The sequence below is a fragment of the Pyrgilauda ruficollis genome, unplaced genomic scaffold (genome assembly GCF_017590135.1).
Source record: "Pyrgilauda ruficollis isolate IOZ18807 unplaced genomic scaffold, ASM1759013v1 scaffold126, whole genome shotgun sequence".
Classification (NCBI taxonomy): Eukaryota; Metazoa; Chordata; class Aves; order Passeriformes; family Passeridae; genus Pyrgilauda; species Pyrgilauda ruficollis.
Window position 1 is genome coordinate 466,289 of NW_024510988.1, and position 16,537 is coordinate 482,825.

The 16,537-nt window shown below is 49.9% G+C and overlaps 1 protein-coding gene across 4 annotated transcripts in view; it reads right to left on the bottom strand.

Annotated features, from left to right (window-relative positions):
- CADM1 (cell adhesion molecule 1) overlaps positions 1-16,537 on the bottom strand; it is a 131,725-nt gene that overhangs the window by 24,324 nt on the left and 90,864 nt on the right. For all 4 annotated transcript variants that reach the window (XM_041458088.1, XM_041458087.1, XM_041458086.1 and 1 more), the window contains exons 4-7: positions 14,767-14,904; positions 12,932-13,087; positions 5,251-5,350; positions 2,301-2,473 (exon numbers count right to left, since the gene is read on the bottom strand). In XM_041458088.1, the coding sequence (XP_041314022.1) occupies positions 2,301-2,473; positions 5,251-5,350; positions 12,932-13,087; positions 14,767-14,904 (567 nt within the window). The remainder of the gene's footprint in view (positions 1-2,300; positions 2,474-5,250; positions 5,351-12,931; positions 13,088-14,766; positions 14,905-16,537) is intronic.

Sequence of the window (16,537 nt, forward strand, 5' to 3'; positions counted from 1 at the left end):
GAACCTGGCCCCAACCTCTCCCCACCTTCTGCCTTCTACAATGCTAAAAAAAATAAATAAAACCCAGCATAAATTAGTCAATGAGAGAGAGAAATGGAATGGGAGAGGCATAAGGAAAATAAACTGCACGCTTTCCACAACAAAAAGACCAGTTTGCACATACAAGGAGACACGGTGGTGCTTTGGTGGTTGTCTACGGATACATTTGCAAACCCAGGTGGGAGGGCTGTGTGAGAGGCCCTGCTGTGCTTCACAGCCTGAACATTAACAGCACACAAACAGATTTCACTGTCTTCCCAGGGCCCTGAACCTCACTGCTCTTCCCCTATGAACACACGGCAGCAGGATGTTAAAAACTACTTCAAAGACGGTAAGGGATACAGAGAAACGAACAACACATTGCTGAATAGCAATTTCCAGGTATGAGGAATTCCACCAAGATCTTTCCATTAAAAAAAAAAGTCAATATTTTTTCTGACAGTTTCAGTTGCACACGCTTGTTTTTGCTACTAGGGCATCGTTAATGAGATGTTTCTCCCTGTGACCATTTCTCAGATGGACTGGACCTGTTGAGATTCAAACCCTGCTGCTCATCACGGGATTGATGTTACACACAGGGACACATCCTTATCAAAACTATCGGGCAGGAGAAGGTAGATATGAGAAGATGTAAAAGAAAAAAATATGTATCAATGCCCAGATGATCAAACTGAATGCACTAAGTAGTCAGAAAGACTTTGAACTACGGATTCATTCGGCAATAATAGAGCACGAAACCTTTCATGGGCTTTTGATTTTAGGTTTCCTCCGTAGCACGTCAGCTGTTCCTCACTAACACATCTGCTACTCTTTTATCTCTGAGCAAGCTCCCTTGGATCCCCTAATTAAGATATCTGAACTTTAATTATATACTGCACCATTATTATATTCCATCCAACTTCCCAAGAGTTAAGGAGCATCACCTCATGGTTCGCTGTGCTATGAGCAGTCGCTGCCTCTCCTCTGCATCCCAAGGATCCCAGCCCCTGTGCTTCTCTCACTCCTGACCCACACACCTGCTGGGAGCAGTGGGGACCCTCCCAGCTGAGGCACAGCAGCACTGGGGGAAGAGCCCCCAGACTCACACTGAGCCTGGACTGGCTGTGCCGTGGGCCCTTCCTCCATAAAAGCAAAACAAAAGAAAAAAAAGAAGAAGTTGATGTAAACAAGTGGGTTTTTTAATATTCTGAGCATGCAAATTACCAATCACAAATGCCTATTTGACTTCATTTTGTAAATTAAGAGTCTTGTGGAGTGAGAGACACTAGAAAAACTACCTATATGATGGGATACATGAGTTTTGTATAAGCTCAGAGCTGTCACTACCTTGAGTCTTTAGGAGAGTTTCTAAGACTGGGCTTAAAATCACTCCTTGGAGAGGTATGAGAGGTTCTCCACTCTTTGACTGGATCAGAGCAACTGCCAGAGAGCTCAGACTGCAGAGCTTCAGGCGGCTGTTGCATGGAACAAACTTCAAACCGAGTTTCTGTCCCATCTGAGTGGAACCACAGCATTGCTCAGGTCAGAAAAGACCAAGACCCACCAGGAACTCAGCCCAGCCACACACAACCGCCCTTGACAGAGAAAGTTTAAATATGCAGCCCAAGGAACAGCTCATCATTAAACTGGGGGATTGGTCTGGAAGTCCCTCCTGAATCTCCATTCCATGCAACACCTCATGGCAGGAGCATGAGGCTCACAGCAATGCCAAAGTAACGCAGAGGAAAGGAAGAATTAAAGCAGGTACTTAACAGCGCTTTAAAAGATGCTGAGGCACGTTTTAGTGTCTGCCCAGCCACACAGACAGGCTGAAGGCACCTCATTCCTCCAGTTTATTTACTGGTTTGTAATTATCTGGGGATGCTGGCTGGTTAACTCGCTAGCGAAAGGCTCAGAACCCCTCAGACCATTGTTCAGGCCACTGGAGGAGGCGTTACCAGAAGGACAAGAAATCATTGAGAAGTCCAAGGAGAACTGCACAGTTCTCCCCACGCCCCTGCTCTGGCTTTTCCTTAGGCTTCACCTGGCAGCACGGGGTGGGAGCTGCCAGAGCTGGGACAGGCTCTGTGCCCGATGCACACAGCAAGAGCCCCAGCAGCACCCAGCGCCTTCCCAGCCCCTGCCCCAGCCCAGCACAGCGTCGGGAGCTGCCTGCAAATCTGGCATTGAGCAAACGTTAAGTTCTGTCACAGCTTTCCGAGCAGGGCATGTTGCAATTACGTGTAAACGAGTCTAGAAGAACGGTGGTTTTTCTCACGTACCGTATACAAACAGCATGTAATCCGCATGTGATTTCCCCACCGCGTTGGAAGCCTCACAGCGGTATGTACCATTATCTGTTTTGTTTAGGTTACTAATGAGAAGGTTTGAACCAGACACTACAACGTGTTGAGGCATCTCATCATCTACTCTTAACCACCTCATGTCCGTAGGCCTACAGAGGAGGGAGAAAAAGAAACAGTCACATTACTATTTTCCTATGGTCAAGATGGCATCTTCAAAAGTTCATCCACAGACAGAAAGCCCAAACCAAGAAAAACTGTAAAGAAACAACACATACTTTTTTGCACTACTCAAGCCCAGATGCTGTCAGGCTTCCTCAATTTAAATTTATTTAAACCCAACAGGAAACTGTATCCAGAGCTTAAATTTTCTGAAAACACTAATGCAAGCAGGAAGAAAGTTCATTAGTGGTTAATCATTCGCTTACTCAGCAAACCTGCAAGCTCTGAGGCTACAGACTCAGTGTTCATCCACGGGGTGCTCTGAGGGCAGAGCTGGACAGCAGAACAAGCACGGTTTTGTCAAGTTTGAACCCTTGCACAAGCTGCCAGGGACCTGGTGACCTCAGCAGGGGCTGTGCTGTGCACTGAGGGAGCTCCAGCCCTTCTCCTGTCCCCCAGCCCGTCTGGCAGCCCCCTCTGGCACCCCACACTGACGGAACCCACGTGGGCAGGGGGTCTGCGTCGTTCAGGGAATGAAATGAGCCTGGGTTGTTAGAGCTGGTAAAGATTGGAAGCACTGAAGGGCTTTGGGGGGAGGTCTTTTGACTCTGTGGGAGTTATTAGCATCTATTATTATTACGTATTTAAGCAGCGGTGAGGGGACAGATCAGCTCTTTCTTAACAAGAAAATTCCAGCATTCTTCAGGCCACTCAACTCCTCTTAAAGGGGAGTTTCCTGCAGCACAGCACTTCTCAGCCTGCCTGGCTCCAAGGCTGGCAAGTGGGACTTCACATTGCCAGAGGTATCCCACGGCTCAGGCTCTGCCCTGGGTCCAAACAGTACATGACAGCCATGATGCAGAAGCTCCTGATGCTCCAACATCCCCGCCATGCTACTGCATGGATCCAGCACCAAGCAAACTCAGCTGGGCACTGGCTGGCTGGTTTTGGACATGGGCTTGGTGTTCTGTCCCTCGCTGCCACGGAATCGGCACACGAGGCACAGAGTGGGCAGCAGAAGCTCCTGAGACAGCCCAAATGCAGTTTAACTTCAATATGGGTGGGAAGGGTTTGAATGCTCCTGGCTGCAGTTTTTAAAGGGCTCTTTGTGCTGTGGAGTCCCAGGTGGTACACGACACAGTAGCTGCTGCTCAGAGAAGTGTGTCCCTGGATGCCTCACAAGTGACCATTTCAGCATCCTCCCACTTGTGTCATAGTTTTAGGGGGCTGTGCCAATCTCACAAAATATCTGTATTAATATCAAATAGAAATTTCTCCTCTCTAGTCTCTTTTCCCTCTGAGCTTCCTTCCCCCAATATTTATGTTGCCGAATTTTGCAGAGAAATTACTTTGCTTAACTGGAGAAACGTCCCCCTTCATCTGAAACCTCTGTAAAAGATTTCATGAAACCTCTTTGTCTTAAAAAGATGGAGCCAAACCCAGCTCATTATTTTACTGTGTATTTTCTTAGCTTTGGGAGACCCAGGTGAAGTGACCTAGAGAAGCCAATTCCCAGCACATCACCAGCACCACGAAACGTGCAGCGGCAAGCTGCCAGGGAGATGTGTCTGTCCTATTTAACATGGGAATGTCTTACTCATAGCCTGCAAGGAAAAAATGTAGAGAAGCCTGTTCATTAGATTCCCAGCTGATAGCAAATGGGCGGCACTGCAGGTACCCAGGGGAGCAGGAATGCAAAGGGACTTGGCAGGCTCTGAGCAGGGAATAGCTACTAAACGGAATTCAGCAGGGACGTGCCAGCCTCTGATGCACAGGGAAGGGATTGGCCTCGTGCCGAACAGAACAAACTGGGGAGTGGGAATCAAGCAAGTACTATGGCAATCAAGAGAATACTGTGGAAGGGGATGGAGGCTGCCAGGGAGGATGAGGGCAGCCTGAGCCTCCTCAGCGCTGGGTGCCTGCCCTGCCCACAACGCCGAGCTGGACGGGGTCCAGCTCCCCACGCCCCAGCTCTGGGCACGCTGCCAAGGAGGCACTGACAGATCTCAGGAATGTTTGCAGAAATCTTATGGACATGATGAAAATAAAGAAGGATAGTAAATACTTGACAGCCATAAATCCAAGTGGAAGAGAAAGTATTTTGAAAAAAAATAAAGCCGACAAAACTTAAATTAGAACAGCAATGAAAGTGTGAGAAAATCTACCCTCCCTTGCCAGGATTTTCCTGATGCATAAATTTCTTCAGCTGCCTAAGAAAGCCTCAAGGGCTTGGCAAGAAGAGGAGAGAGTAAAAACTGGTATTCTATAAAAACCACACGGGGCACCAAGGGGGAGGCAAAAACCATCAGAGTGAGTATGAGCAGAAGGATGGACTGCCTCACCTGGGGATCCATCCCACTTCCCCAAGGGCTCAGTGCTGCGGTGCCAGGCTGGCAGCCATGCACCAGCACCTCCAGGGGCCACAACTGCAGCCCCCAGCCTTGCTTTTGCAGATTAACCAAACCCATGATTAACTGCAGATTAATGCCACCCAAGCCATTCCCTGGGGGAAGAGGTGTCCAGTTGGGAGCCTTGCCCTTCTGCACCCGAAGGCTGCTGCATGGTGGCCAGGAAGAGCTCTCCTAGGAGCTTTTCCAGAGGAAATTCCTTGGCCATTAGGTGCACAGTAAGTCCAGCAGATGTTTGGGTGCAGGAGGCATCTGGGACATTGTCTTCCCAGCAGAGAATGGCAACAGGGACAGCGGCCACACAACGTCCCGTCACCGCCGGCCAACCCTGGGCCATCCCTGGGAAGGGTCCGACTTACTGTGGCTTTCCAAAGGCCGTGCACGTCAGCTCCAGCGGCTCCCCTTCTCTCGTCAGGCCTTGCAAGGGGTAATTCTGAGAAACCCGCACTTGAGGCTTATCTGCAGGACACAAAACACGGCTGGTGAGCCCCGGCCCGCGCCCCGCTGCGCGCCCTCGGTGCCGCAGCAGGAGCGCGTGGAGCCGGGGCACCGCGAGCCCCGCCGCGCTGCCGGGAAGGGCCTCCTGCGGCACTGCACGGCCCCAGCTCGCGCCAGCTAGAAGGAACTCCTCTGCCTCCGTGCTGAGGGGAAGCTGGAGAGACGCTGTGCCCCGGCTGGGAGGGTTCTGCGGGGTGTCCGCGATTCCTGCACCACGGACCCCCAGAGTCCGTGAGCGCTAACACGCTGGGCTGGACAAGAGATGCTCGTTAGAGACACAAACAGAGCCACAGCCACTGCTGCCTCCCTGTAAGCAACAGGAGGCTGCATTTCGTCCAGATGAAGCTCCTCTAAATCCTACAATAAACAGAGAATTAAAGCATGGATAGTTAGGGAGCCAGCTCAACAACACTTTAGTAAGACCCTGCAGGAAAAAAAGAGCCAAACCACAAACCTAGAGTCCACAATTAAAAAATTCATTACCTCCCATGACTGAAACAGAGATTAAAAACGCAATCTGAGCTGTAGCTAAAACATTATCAGTGCAGGAAATCAATTCAAGGCTACAAGTGCCATTAAGCCATAGATATTTTTCAGGAATTTACTCAACTGTAAGGAACAAAGGAAGGAAAAAAATCAGTATGCATAAAGGTTGAAACCATTTAAATGTTTCTATTTCCTTTGAGAGTAACTGCTACCCAAAATATTGGCTGGCTGCATTTTATTAACTGTGTTTAACTCATTAACATGCCTCCTATGGAATAACAGAGATTAGGAAAAAAAACCCGCGTGTCAGGATTTAACCAATTTAAACTCTCATAATTTTCAGTAATGGAATAAGCTACACAAGTAAATCCTCTCCCGAGATGACTCTACCACAACATTTCATCAACTAATCCCTGTTACAGATGCTTCCTGCAGCTCTGCAACTGGGCTGTCCTTGTGGGCTGGGGGTGGTGGCAGCACCTGAGGTGTCACCAGCTGAGGGGACAAGTGCCAGTCCCACAGGACACGGGGCAGCTTCGGTGTGCCTGGAAACGCCCTCCAGCCCTGGAGTGGCAATAGCTCTGCGCAAGGAGCACGGCAGGACAAGTTCACCTGGTGCTGTGCAGCAAATAAATCACACAGCACACCCTCAGCACTGCGCTCACCACTCCCGTCCACAATTCCCACCCCACAGCCATCTGCTCCCCACGTCGGATGTGCTTTGCAGCAGCACCAGCCCGTGCCAGGAACGTGGATGGTGTTATATCCGTGCTGTGGAAGGAACAGGAAACCTCCCCAGCCCGGCTGACTCAGCACACGGGGACTGAAACACCTCCTTCGGCTGTTTGCCTCTCCTGCTGCATCCCCTTCCCATTAGGTGAGTTTAGTATTTCTAATGAGCTGTTTACTAATGACAATTACTTATGGAAATCAGGAGGAATACACCCAGGCTCACTGTACTGAGCACAAACTGCCAGCCCCATGAGCTCCCACCCTTCCACTGCCACTTCCCAGCCCCACGAGCTTCCCCAAACCAGCAGAGGCAGCGAAGTGGGCTCGTCCCATTTGGATCCAGGCACTGTCCAGGTGTCACCTGCAACAGGAATCTGGGTTTATCAGCACATGTGCCAACACTGCTGAAGCCAAGAACTTCCCAATGGAGTCACCACAGCAAAGGACTTGCCAGCACACTGGGAGTTAGAGGGCACTTAGGAAAATGCACCTGAGCCTGAGGGATGCAGAGGGATGAATGGACACTCCAGAGGACGGGCTGGCATTCGGCTCATGGCATGCAAAAATAACTTCACTCAAGAATCCGGAGGGGCAGTGGTGGCTTTTTCCCTTTGTTTAAGGACGTGCCTACAGACAATCTGAAATCCTACTGCCAGTGCTCACACCCTGCCTCTCAGTGCATTTCCTGCAGATGATGGACTCCGAGTGCAGATTTGTGAAATGCCGAGCGCCGTGGGACCCGAGCCCGGCTCCTGTGACATTTAGCAGCACACGGCAGAGCTCTGACGGCTCCAAGGCCCGCTCCAGCCGTGTGCCACCGCCCTGGCACACAGGACACGCTCCAGCAGTGATGCCTGCAGCTCTGCAACGTGGGGGGATGACCCCCTTGGGTGGTAACGCAGGACACCGGGCAGGAAGCGGCAGGTCCCGCCACCAAGTGCATTCCAGTGCCCAAAATCCTCAACTTGGAGCTTCGTAACATCACACCACTGGATTGTTACACAAAAATAAACACTTGCATCTGTGCACCCAAGGCCCTGCATGCTCCATGGCAGCCAATTAGACCCAACAACCCACAGCTATTTCCTACTATGCCTCTTTCTAGCAGCTTGAAAAAAACAGCCTCGTAATTTAATAAGGCACCTTTATTAAGCTAAATTCATTCAAAAGCTCAGAGTGATATACAAGGTTAAATACCAGTCGTCTAAAGGTTACACTGTAGCAGCAGCCAATTTGAAAAACTTATTACAAAGCCATTCTGCATTTGATGAGATTTCTCTCACAACAGGCATGGCGCGTGCCCGTGCACCGGGGCTGCAGCCCCAGAGCCACCATGCACCCCAAAACCCTCACCTCCCCTCAGGATGCCACAGACCACCGAAGCCTGCACCCATTGACTTTCACAGCTCTCAAGCTCCGTGCTTGGGAGCTTACCAAACCACTCCAGTTATTCTGCATTTGTCCCAGTTCTTCCTTTTTTAGCTGCTCGCCCCATTTTTGTGCCATCAGCAAAGATTATTAACAGTGACTTTTTAACAACTTCAAATGCTTCAACTGAACAGCATCAGGCCAAGCACCCAGGCCCCTGCGTTCCCTCTAAAAATACCAGCACTGCTGATTACTCCCTAATGACTATCCTTTGAGATCTGCCAGTTAGTGATTTCTTAATCCATTTAAACATGCGCTTCATCGATAATGCTTAGATGTCATTAATCAGCCGAGATAAAACATTACACCGAGTTCGGGGCCTTACAAAAGCCTAAGCCTATTATTTCCACCCGTTCCCTTTCATCAGGCCAGCCCACGACCTCGGAGGCAGGCGAGCTCGCTGCCCCACTCCCACACCAGGCAGATTTGGCAAGCGCGGCTCCCCGTGCGCCCAGGGATGCTCCAGGGGCCGTGAGACCCTCGCTGACCACCCCACCCACAGGACACGCTCCCTGGGAGGCTGGAGACAGCCAAAAGGCTTCTTCCCAAGGGTTGGGAAGCCAGCACGAGGTGCTTTTGGCAGCGCCAGACCCCAGCCGGCAGAGAAGCCGGCAGCCTGGACCCTGCCAGTGCCTCAGCCCAGCAGGCTCTGGCCTCTGCCAGGCAAGGAGGTGCCGGGTCCAAGTTTGAAATCCGTTTTCTGATCCCTGCATGAATTGCTGACGTACCTCTTGGCAAACCTGATGGCAGATGGCATCCCTGGGAGCAGGATCCGCGGGCCAAGCCGCCTTCCTGCCCACTGTAGGTAAATCCAGCCTCAGCATTTCCCAGATAATGCTTAACACATCTCCCTTCAGGTGGGCATTGCTTCATCCAGCTCCTCGTCCCTGCTCTCTTCTGTGCCAAAGAGAGCTGCTCTAAAAACTGACTTGAGGCAGTCTCTGATCTCACTCGGGGAAGAGCAGGAAAAATGTGTTTTTCAATATTAAAAGGAGTCAGCAAAGTTAACACTGATCCTCAGGTGTAAACAACAGCCACCTTCATTCCAAAATCCAGCGGGGCTGCTCATCAGGAATGCACTCTGCGTCAAAGCCAGCCCAGCCTGGCAATCCCCTGCCTGCTCCTCACCTCTGACAAGGACGAGAGGCTGCACTGCTGATTTCCAGCCAAAATACAGAAATCTATTCAATAAATAGATCCCGTGTCTAAAATAAGGAATGAGCAGGACTGGCAGATCACAGCTTGTCTGGAAGAGCCTGTCAACCCCAAACACGACTCTGCAAAATTCACCCTTAACAAAAGCAATTGAATCATTTTGCTTGTTGCGGGAAAAGGAATGCCAGAACCCGACAGGCTTTTTGGGGATAAACACTTCTCTTTTAATATTTAAGCACACTCTGCTGCTTAATGCCTGCAAATGGCAGAGCCCCGGTCGCCCCACACGCTCCGTGCTCCCAACAACATTCCTCCGAGAAAACCTTATTAATGAGCTCACAAACGAGCACCCAACTGGGAAATGTCACAAACAAGAGTGGCTAATGCCCCAGAAAATCAAATAACTGAACACTCGGCTGATTGTGGTGCTTTTCATATTCACTAAAAGAAAAAAAACAGCTTTAAATCAAAGTTTCTGAAGGGGTCAACACCTCACTGAACAAAACAACTCATTTATTCGCTTTTAGCGATCTCCAGATGATAAATTACATTGATGTTAATAACTTCACTGCAAACTATGCAATTAATATTTGTACTGGACGGAAATGTAAGGATTACTGGAGATGTGGCAGCAAACGTATGTGGCTGATTTTAAACATAATTGGGCACAAAAAGTTCTCCTATCGCAACAGCAGAGGCTGCAACAAGACTCCGCTGGGGCAGGCTTTAAAGGTACACATGTAGGTATGACAAAAATGAATGCACAGGTAATTATAACTTCAGAAGAGGACAAAAAGCCAGCCCAGAGAAAAGGCCAAAATCCAGGTCCGATGCTGGCTTCCCGTGTCACGTAATGAGAGCAGCAAACGCACCACAAGGGCTCAGCTCTCACGTCTCCCAGAATATCTGGTTCCATTCAGCTCCTTAACGACATCTTAATGCATTTTGTTGCTTCATTTCCTTTCTAAAATTCCACCCCCCGCGCTGGTGTCCCACGGCTCAGTGAGGGATGCACGGACGGAGAGCGGCTGCAGCAGACCTGGGGACACTTCCACCCCAGTGCCAGGGCTGGGGCTGCTCCTCAGGCAGGGGAGTGCTGCGGCCACTGTGAGAGCACCACGCTCTCAGAGCAGCCCTGCTTTGCTGTTGAGGAGTGTGAGGGGGAGGGTTTCACACGTTACACTCTTTGTTCACAGAGATTTCTTTGCAGTAACGCACCCTACAGCCACGCAGGGTGTGTTACTCACCTCAAACTTCACCACGGGCCACGCTGTGCCAGGGCAGATATGCAACAAATGGCTTACTCCATGAACAGGGCAAGTTAACACCCAGCATTGCTCTTTTCTGCTTTTTTCTTGGAAAACAAACCCCACAACTTTTTAGTTGCATCTCAGAAAAAATATCTCCCTACTCTGAAATTTAGTCAGACAAAAAAATACCTCATTATCTGAGCAGGCTCCATCCATCATCCTCCTGTCCTTCCCCAGCACATTTCATGCTCCAGTTGGATACATTAAGTGCAGAGAAATATAACATCTGCTGAGGAAAACATTTTCTTGTGCCCTGCTGATGTTCTGAAGGGGCGGATCCGCTGTGCCCGTGAGGGGAGCGGGCAGGGTTTGTGGGGAGAGGATGTCAGAGCAGGGAGTGGAACATGCAGCCCAGGGAACTGACCTGCTGCAGGGAAAGCAGCCACATCCACACGGGATGAGCAAGGAATTCTGAGTGTCACTGCAGCAGAGACCTGGGTGCCTGCAAGGACACGCCATGGACAGTGGAGGCACGGGCAGCAGATGGAGATGCATCCTCTGCTGCACATTCCACATCCAAAATCAGCTGAGAAGGTGTCAGTGCAGGAGCCCCAGCTCCCCCAGGGCAGAGCTCCATGGGGGCACTGATGGAGATGCCTGTGTGCAAGGACAAGGGGCTCTTCCTCCTGCCCACACTCTCCCACTGGCCAACAAATCATCATCGTCAGACAGCAGAAGCTGCAGGGCAAGTTTGCTCTGAAACTGCCTTTTCTTTAAGCTAAAGCCCTGCAGCAGGTCTGAAATGCAGGTGTCTGGCCATGCTCCAGGCCATCGAGCCACAAAGTCACAATGCAGGACAAGCTCTTGGGCTGGGGCTCCTCTCTGGCCATCTGCTGGTGTCCACTCAAGAACAGACTGGGCTAACGGGGTCACGTCCCCACATTGGAACACAATTACTTTTAACAAGCTCAGAGCTTAATTCAGAACATAAAACTGAATCAGTCTGAACTCCCTTCTCCTGCTCACCCCTGTTCCCTCCCAAAGAGGCTCCGTCCCTCATTCCCACAAACAGCTCTGGAACAGCCCAAGGAGATGCAAAAATCAGCAGTAAAAGCAAAACTGAACAAAGAACTGTGCTTTAGGGGTGCTTTGCCCTCATGGCATGGGCAACCCCTAAGGCTGCAAACTGAAGTGGCCAAGGAGGGATTTATTTGAGGAAGAAGAGAAAAAAATTTCGCTTTATTCCCCCCCGAAACAGCAGGGGGGAATATTTCTCCTATTCCACCACATCACCAGGATTCCAGAGAGATTTCTGAAAGGAAGCCTCAAGGTTGTCCAACGCCCTTCCAGCCCAGCCAGTTCCAATCCCCTCACACACCAGGGTAGATGGCATTTTTTGCTCTTCCCCGTTAAGTATTTGATCACGCCTCACAAAGGTGCTAATGTATTATTAAAGCTAATGGAGCTCTGCAAGAAATGTTAATGGACATTAAGTTTGCATAAATGAATTACACATTAGCACAGTCGCAAGAAATCTCGTATCTGTCAATTTAGGCAGTATCTGATCATTCCTGTTTTCCTCATTACAGGAACATTACTTCCCGCTAGTTTTGGAGATACGAGAATTGTAACCAAGATGTTCATAATGAAACTACATAATGAAGCAGATGAAATAAATTAATACAAAACTTCCTCTCCTCCTTTCAGTGTGATGTAGTTGAAGGGACCCTACAAAAACAAGGGCTTTGCATTGTCTCAGGGCCTGGCTTTCCAGGCACACGGCCTCGCTGCAGGGACCATCCCACTTTGCTTTTGGGAGATGTTTCAGAACACAGGGATGCATGTACACAGCTCCAAGATCTCCACCAGGTGCATTTGGGACCACAGCTATTTCCAGGTACCTGCTTGCTGCTGTCATGTACAGTGGAGCAGCTCCTGAGGGAAATGAGATGCATTATTAACAATGAACATGTCAGGAGCAGCACAGGAAATAGGCTGGCTTCAATCAGCGCTGCTGCTACAGATTCCAGAGAGCTCCATACTCTGATGTACAAATCCAGCTGATGTTGATGTTCACAGTGCACGACACTGGGTTTCTCCTGCACAGTACCCAGTTTTTGCCAGTAAACTCGCCACGGTGGCCAGTTGCTTTGAAGGGGGAGAAGCACTTTTCAGAGCTAAGTAGGTTGCTAGAAGAAAAATACTCAGATTTAATCTGTGCTGACAATTAAAAAGCCCAGCCAGAAACCTTTGATGCAAATTCTACGCACAGAGAGTTATTTCATCAGAGAACAAAGTACTTATGGCATCACACAGGGCTGGGAAAGTCGTGGCTTCACCCACGAAGTGTTACCTTACATTGTGTTTATGATTCCCACGTAACAGGATACAACCCTCACGGATGTCGGAATTTTAACACGTAGGGAATGGCTCCTGAACTCCCAAGCACACAACTTTATACGTTAAGAGAATTAAAGGCTCTGCTACTCACACATGACTTCCAGGTAACGCTGTGTCTGCAAGTCTTTGACCGCAGGGTGATCCACCAGGCAGATGACGGGGACGCCGTCGTCCTCGCGCCCCACCTTCAGCAGGAGCTGGCTGGTCACCGTGTACATGTCGGACCACCGCTCCACCTCCGACTTGCCTGGGGCAGGGAACAGCGAGAGGGGACTCAGGACAGGGTGGAGACACCCCTGCAGCCAGGCCACCTCCCTCCTGTCCACGCTCCCTTTGGACACCCATCCCGTCCTGCCCTGGTCAGGCTCCGGCCAAGTGGAATCCGCGCGATGTTACTGCGGTGATTAACAGCATCCCCACATCCCCAAACTCTTCAGTCAGTGAGCTACAAATCCCCTCCCACTCCTGAATCAACAATTAGCTATTAGATTAAAGGAACTGAAAGCAGCATGGATAGGTGGGAGCACTGGCAGTGCTCTGTTTGAGGGAGGGGAGCCCAGCTCGGGACTGGCTGCCTGAGGGATGCTGTGATGGAAACAAGCAGGAAGACAAGACAAAACGAGACGAGACAAGACAGGAGAAAAAGGATTTTTCCAGAAACCCAGCAAGCACCCGCTGACAGCGCAGTTCTGCTCTGATCTGTGCTTCTTTATTTAAGAATTCACAGGCAAAATTGCTAAGAGTAACTTCTGTAGCAGAGCTCTTGCAGACACCAAATATTGCTGTATAATATATGAGAGTGAAACAGGTGACACATGCAGACACCCCTTGATATTTGGAGGAAAAGCTTTCCCATGGGCAAAGCCACACTTCCTGTGATTCACAAACTCACAGCCAAATGTTTCAGTCTCTACTCTGTTAAAAAAATATCTGAAGACTGAGCAGGGTGAGGTGGTATTACATGAAGCTCAGCATTCTTCCCAGAGAACTCAAAGCTGGGATTCGACTGCTACCACAAGAAAGCTCAATCAAGAAGCTGCACAGGTCAGGCAGAAAGGGACAAACACTTTGTCCTGCTGCCCATGATATGGGGAAGGGAACCAGAATGGGATTGTTGACTCCCTGCACAGCACAGCGCTGGGATGCAGCAGGGCACCACCTCGCCAGGCAGCAGGTTTGCATCCCACCTCTACCAGCATCCTCCCAGCACGTGGCCTGCTCAAATGCTCTGAAGTGTTGGGCTTAAAGAGAGGATTTTATCCTGCCCTTGCAAGGGGGTGTGTTTGAAGTAATGAGTCTGGACTTCTGCAGAGAGTCCGTCAGTGTCTCAGACTGGGTAAAGCACAAAGGTGTTGTCAACCAAGCTCACATCTATATGCAGACTTAAACTAACAGTGTGTCACATGCAATCAGAGCCAGTGACTTGAATGTGCAAGTACTGGGAGCCACCAGACTTCAGGGAGTGAGAGAAACCCATCTTAGATGAATATTCAACCGAACACAGGGAAAACGCTCTACAAACAAGGGAGCTAGACACGAAGGTGAATTGCAAATCCTTACAGCCCAAAGCGCAGACGATCCCTCTTGTAGCTGAGACAGGGCACAGAGCTACACAAGCCATGCAGAAATGAATTCAGTGCACAGCCCTGGGCTCCTCAAGGTCACCTGCAGTTACAGCAGGACTCCAGAACCCAGCACTCGAGGCTGGCAGGTAGGCAGAGGACCAAATGGAGTTCAGCCCCCTGCGTTAGGGAATAATCTGTCTGCCCACACAGTCCTTTGTTCCCCAGCTGGCGCTCAAAGAAGCTCGCTCTACTTTTTTTACTTTTTTTTCCCCTTAAACTGGCAGCAGAGAACAAACACCCAGCATTACATAAATCACTTCAGCTCCCTGAACAAAGCAAGGGAGTGAGAGGACACACGTACCCGTTAGCTCCTTGTTGCCTTTGAACCATCTGATGGTGGTGGCTGGTCTGCTGGCCATGGCGGTGCAGTTCAGCTCGATCTCCTCTCCCTCCACGGCGGTTTCTTTCTCGATATCAATCACCAAATTGCGTGGTGGGACTGGAATGGGAAACACAACACAAACCAGATGAAAAAAACATCTTTTGATCACTAACACAGGACAAAACCTTGAGGAAAACCTGTAAAATCTACTGAAGGAAACAAGCAGCCGGCATTTGTTTGATCTTTCAATCAATCAAACCCTTTGATAGGTGGTTTTGCAGTAATTGGAGTGAGCACTTTCACTCTCCACCTAATAATCACCGCAGTCTCACAAATGATTACTTATCAGGGTTGTAACTTTCTGTTCCCTCTCCCAGGCAGGCACGGTTCCAGGGAGAGCCGCAGCCTCCTGCGCTACTCGGGTGTGTGCTGCTATTTAAAAATCCAGCTTGACTCCGTGCACATTTCCTGACTTCTCTGACAAGGAGAGGAAACACAAAAGCTGACACTTGGCACTGCATTACTTACCAAGCCTCTAACCTCCACGGCAATTTTTCTCTCCTGCTGTTCAGCTCCAAGGCTCAGCCGTGAGCGTGGAAGCAGGCCAGCAAACATCAACCTCATTTAAGACGCTCGAAAAGCCACTGAATACAAGCCTGGAGTGGAACACCATCCCTTGGGAACAGCCCTGCCCCCATCACACCCCCACAAACCCCCCAAAACCACCCCAAAGAGGAGGAGGGAGCTGGCTCTACACCCAGCCACAAGAGCCACATCCTTTGGGGTGGAGATCTGCTGCTCTGCCCAGGCACACATTTCCCCTAGATCAGGAGTCTCCAAAACACAAAGCTGGAAGATTGTACCCAATGAAAAATCATCCAGTTACAGTGAGAAACAGGCTGTAACTTCAGGGGTAACAACCACTGCAGCACAGCCCAGAAATGGGACAAATGAGCTCAAAAATTAAGACATGGGAACAAGGGAATCTCTTTCCCATGAAAGCACCAGCAGCCAGGCAAAACCCAGGAAAAAGTGAACAGCCAGAGCTCTTATGGCAGAGTCACGGCTTCAGAAAATCCCAGAACTTCCAAAGGAAACTCAACTTTGCTCTGATCAATGTGATTAAGCAACTGCACAGTTCAGATGTGACTCACAGGTCTTAAAGCTAATGAAGAACAAATATGTATAAATACCATCCAGATGATCAAATGGACTAATTAGTCACTTGTGGCTTCTCTCTAAAAAGAACAGAATGAGCTACATATTTGAGACTTTCACATGTTCCAATTAAGCATGAATAAATCTACATATTGTGTCACAGAAGACATGAAAGTGCTGAAGCAAACGTGCAGCTCTCCCCGAATGCCAGCTGCAAAGGGGGACACCTCAGCACCTCCCTCTGCTCTCCCGAGCTGGCAGCATCACAGGCAGGCCAAAAACCAGTCTTTGATACAACTTCAGTTCTGTCAGAGGCTGGGTGATGGCCACGAGGTTTTTGTGGGGGAACAAGTTCCTGGGAAGACCAGCCAACGCCAACACGGAGTAGCACTCCTCCACCCTGGCTCATTAGTTCCCCTAATTAGGGAGCCAATAATAGGAAAGACAGGCAAGACAAGCCATCCCTGGCATCAGAGTGCCCAATCTCTCCATGCAAGTACAAACACCCCCCCCTTCATCTTCTGCTAATAAACCTCCCTCATCCTTGCCTGCTTCCTGAGCTGAGGTCTGACCCGAGAACATGACAAAGGTG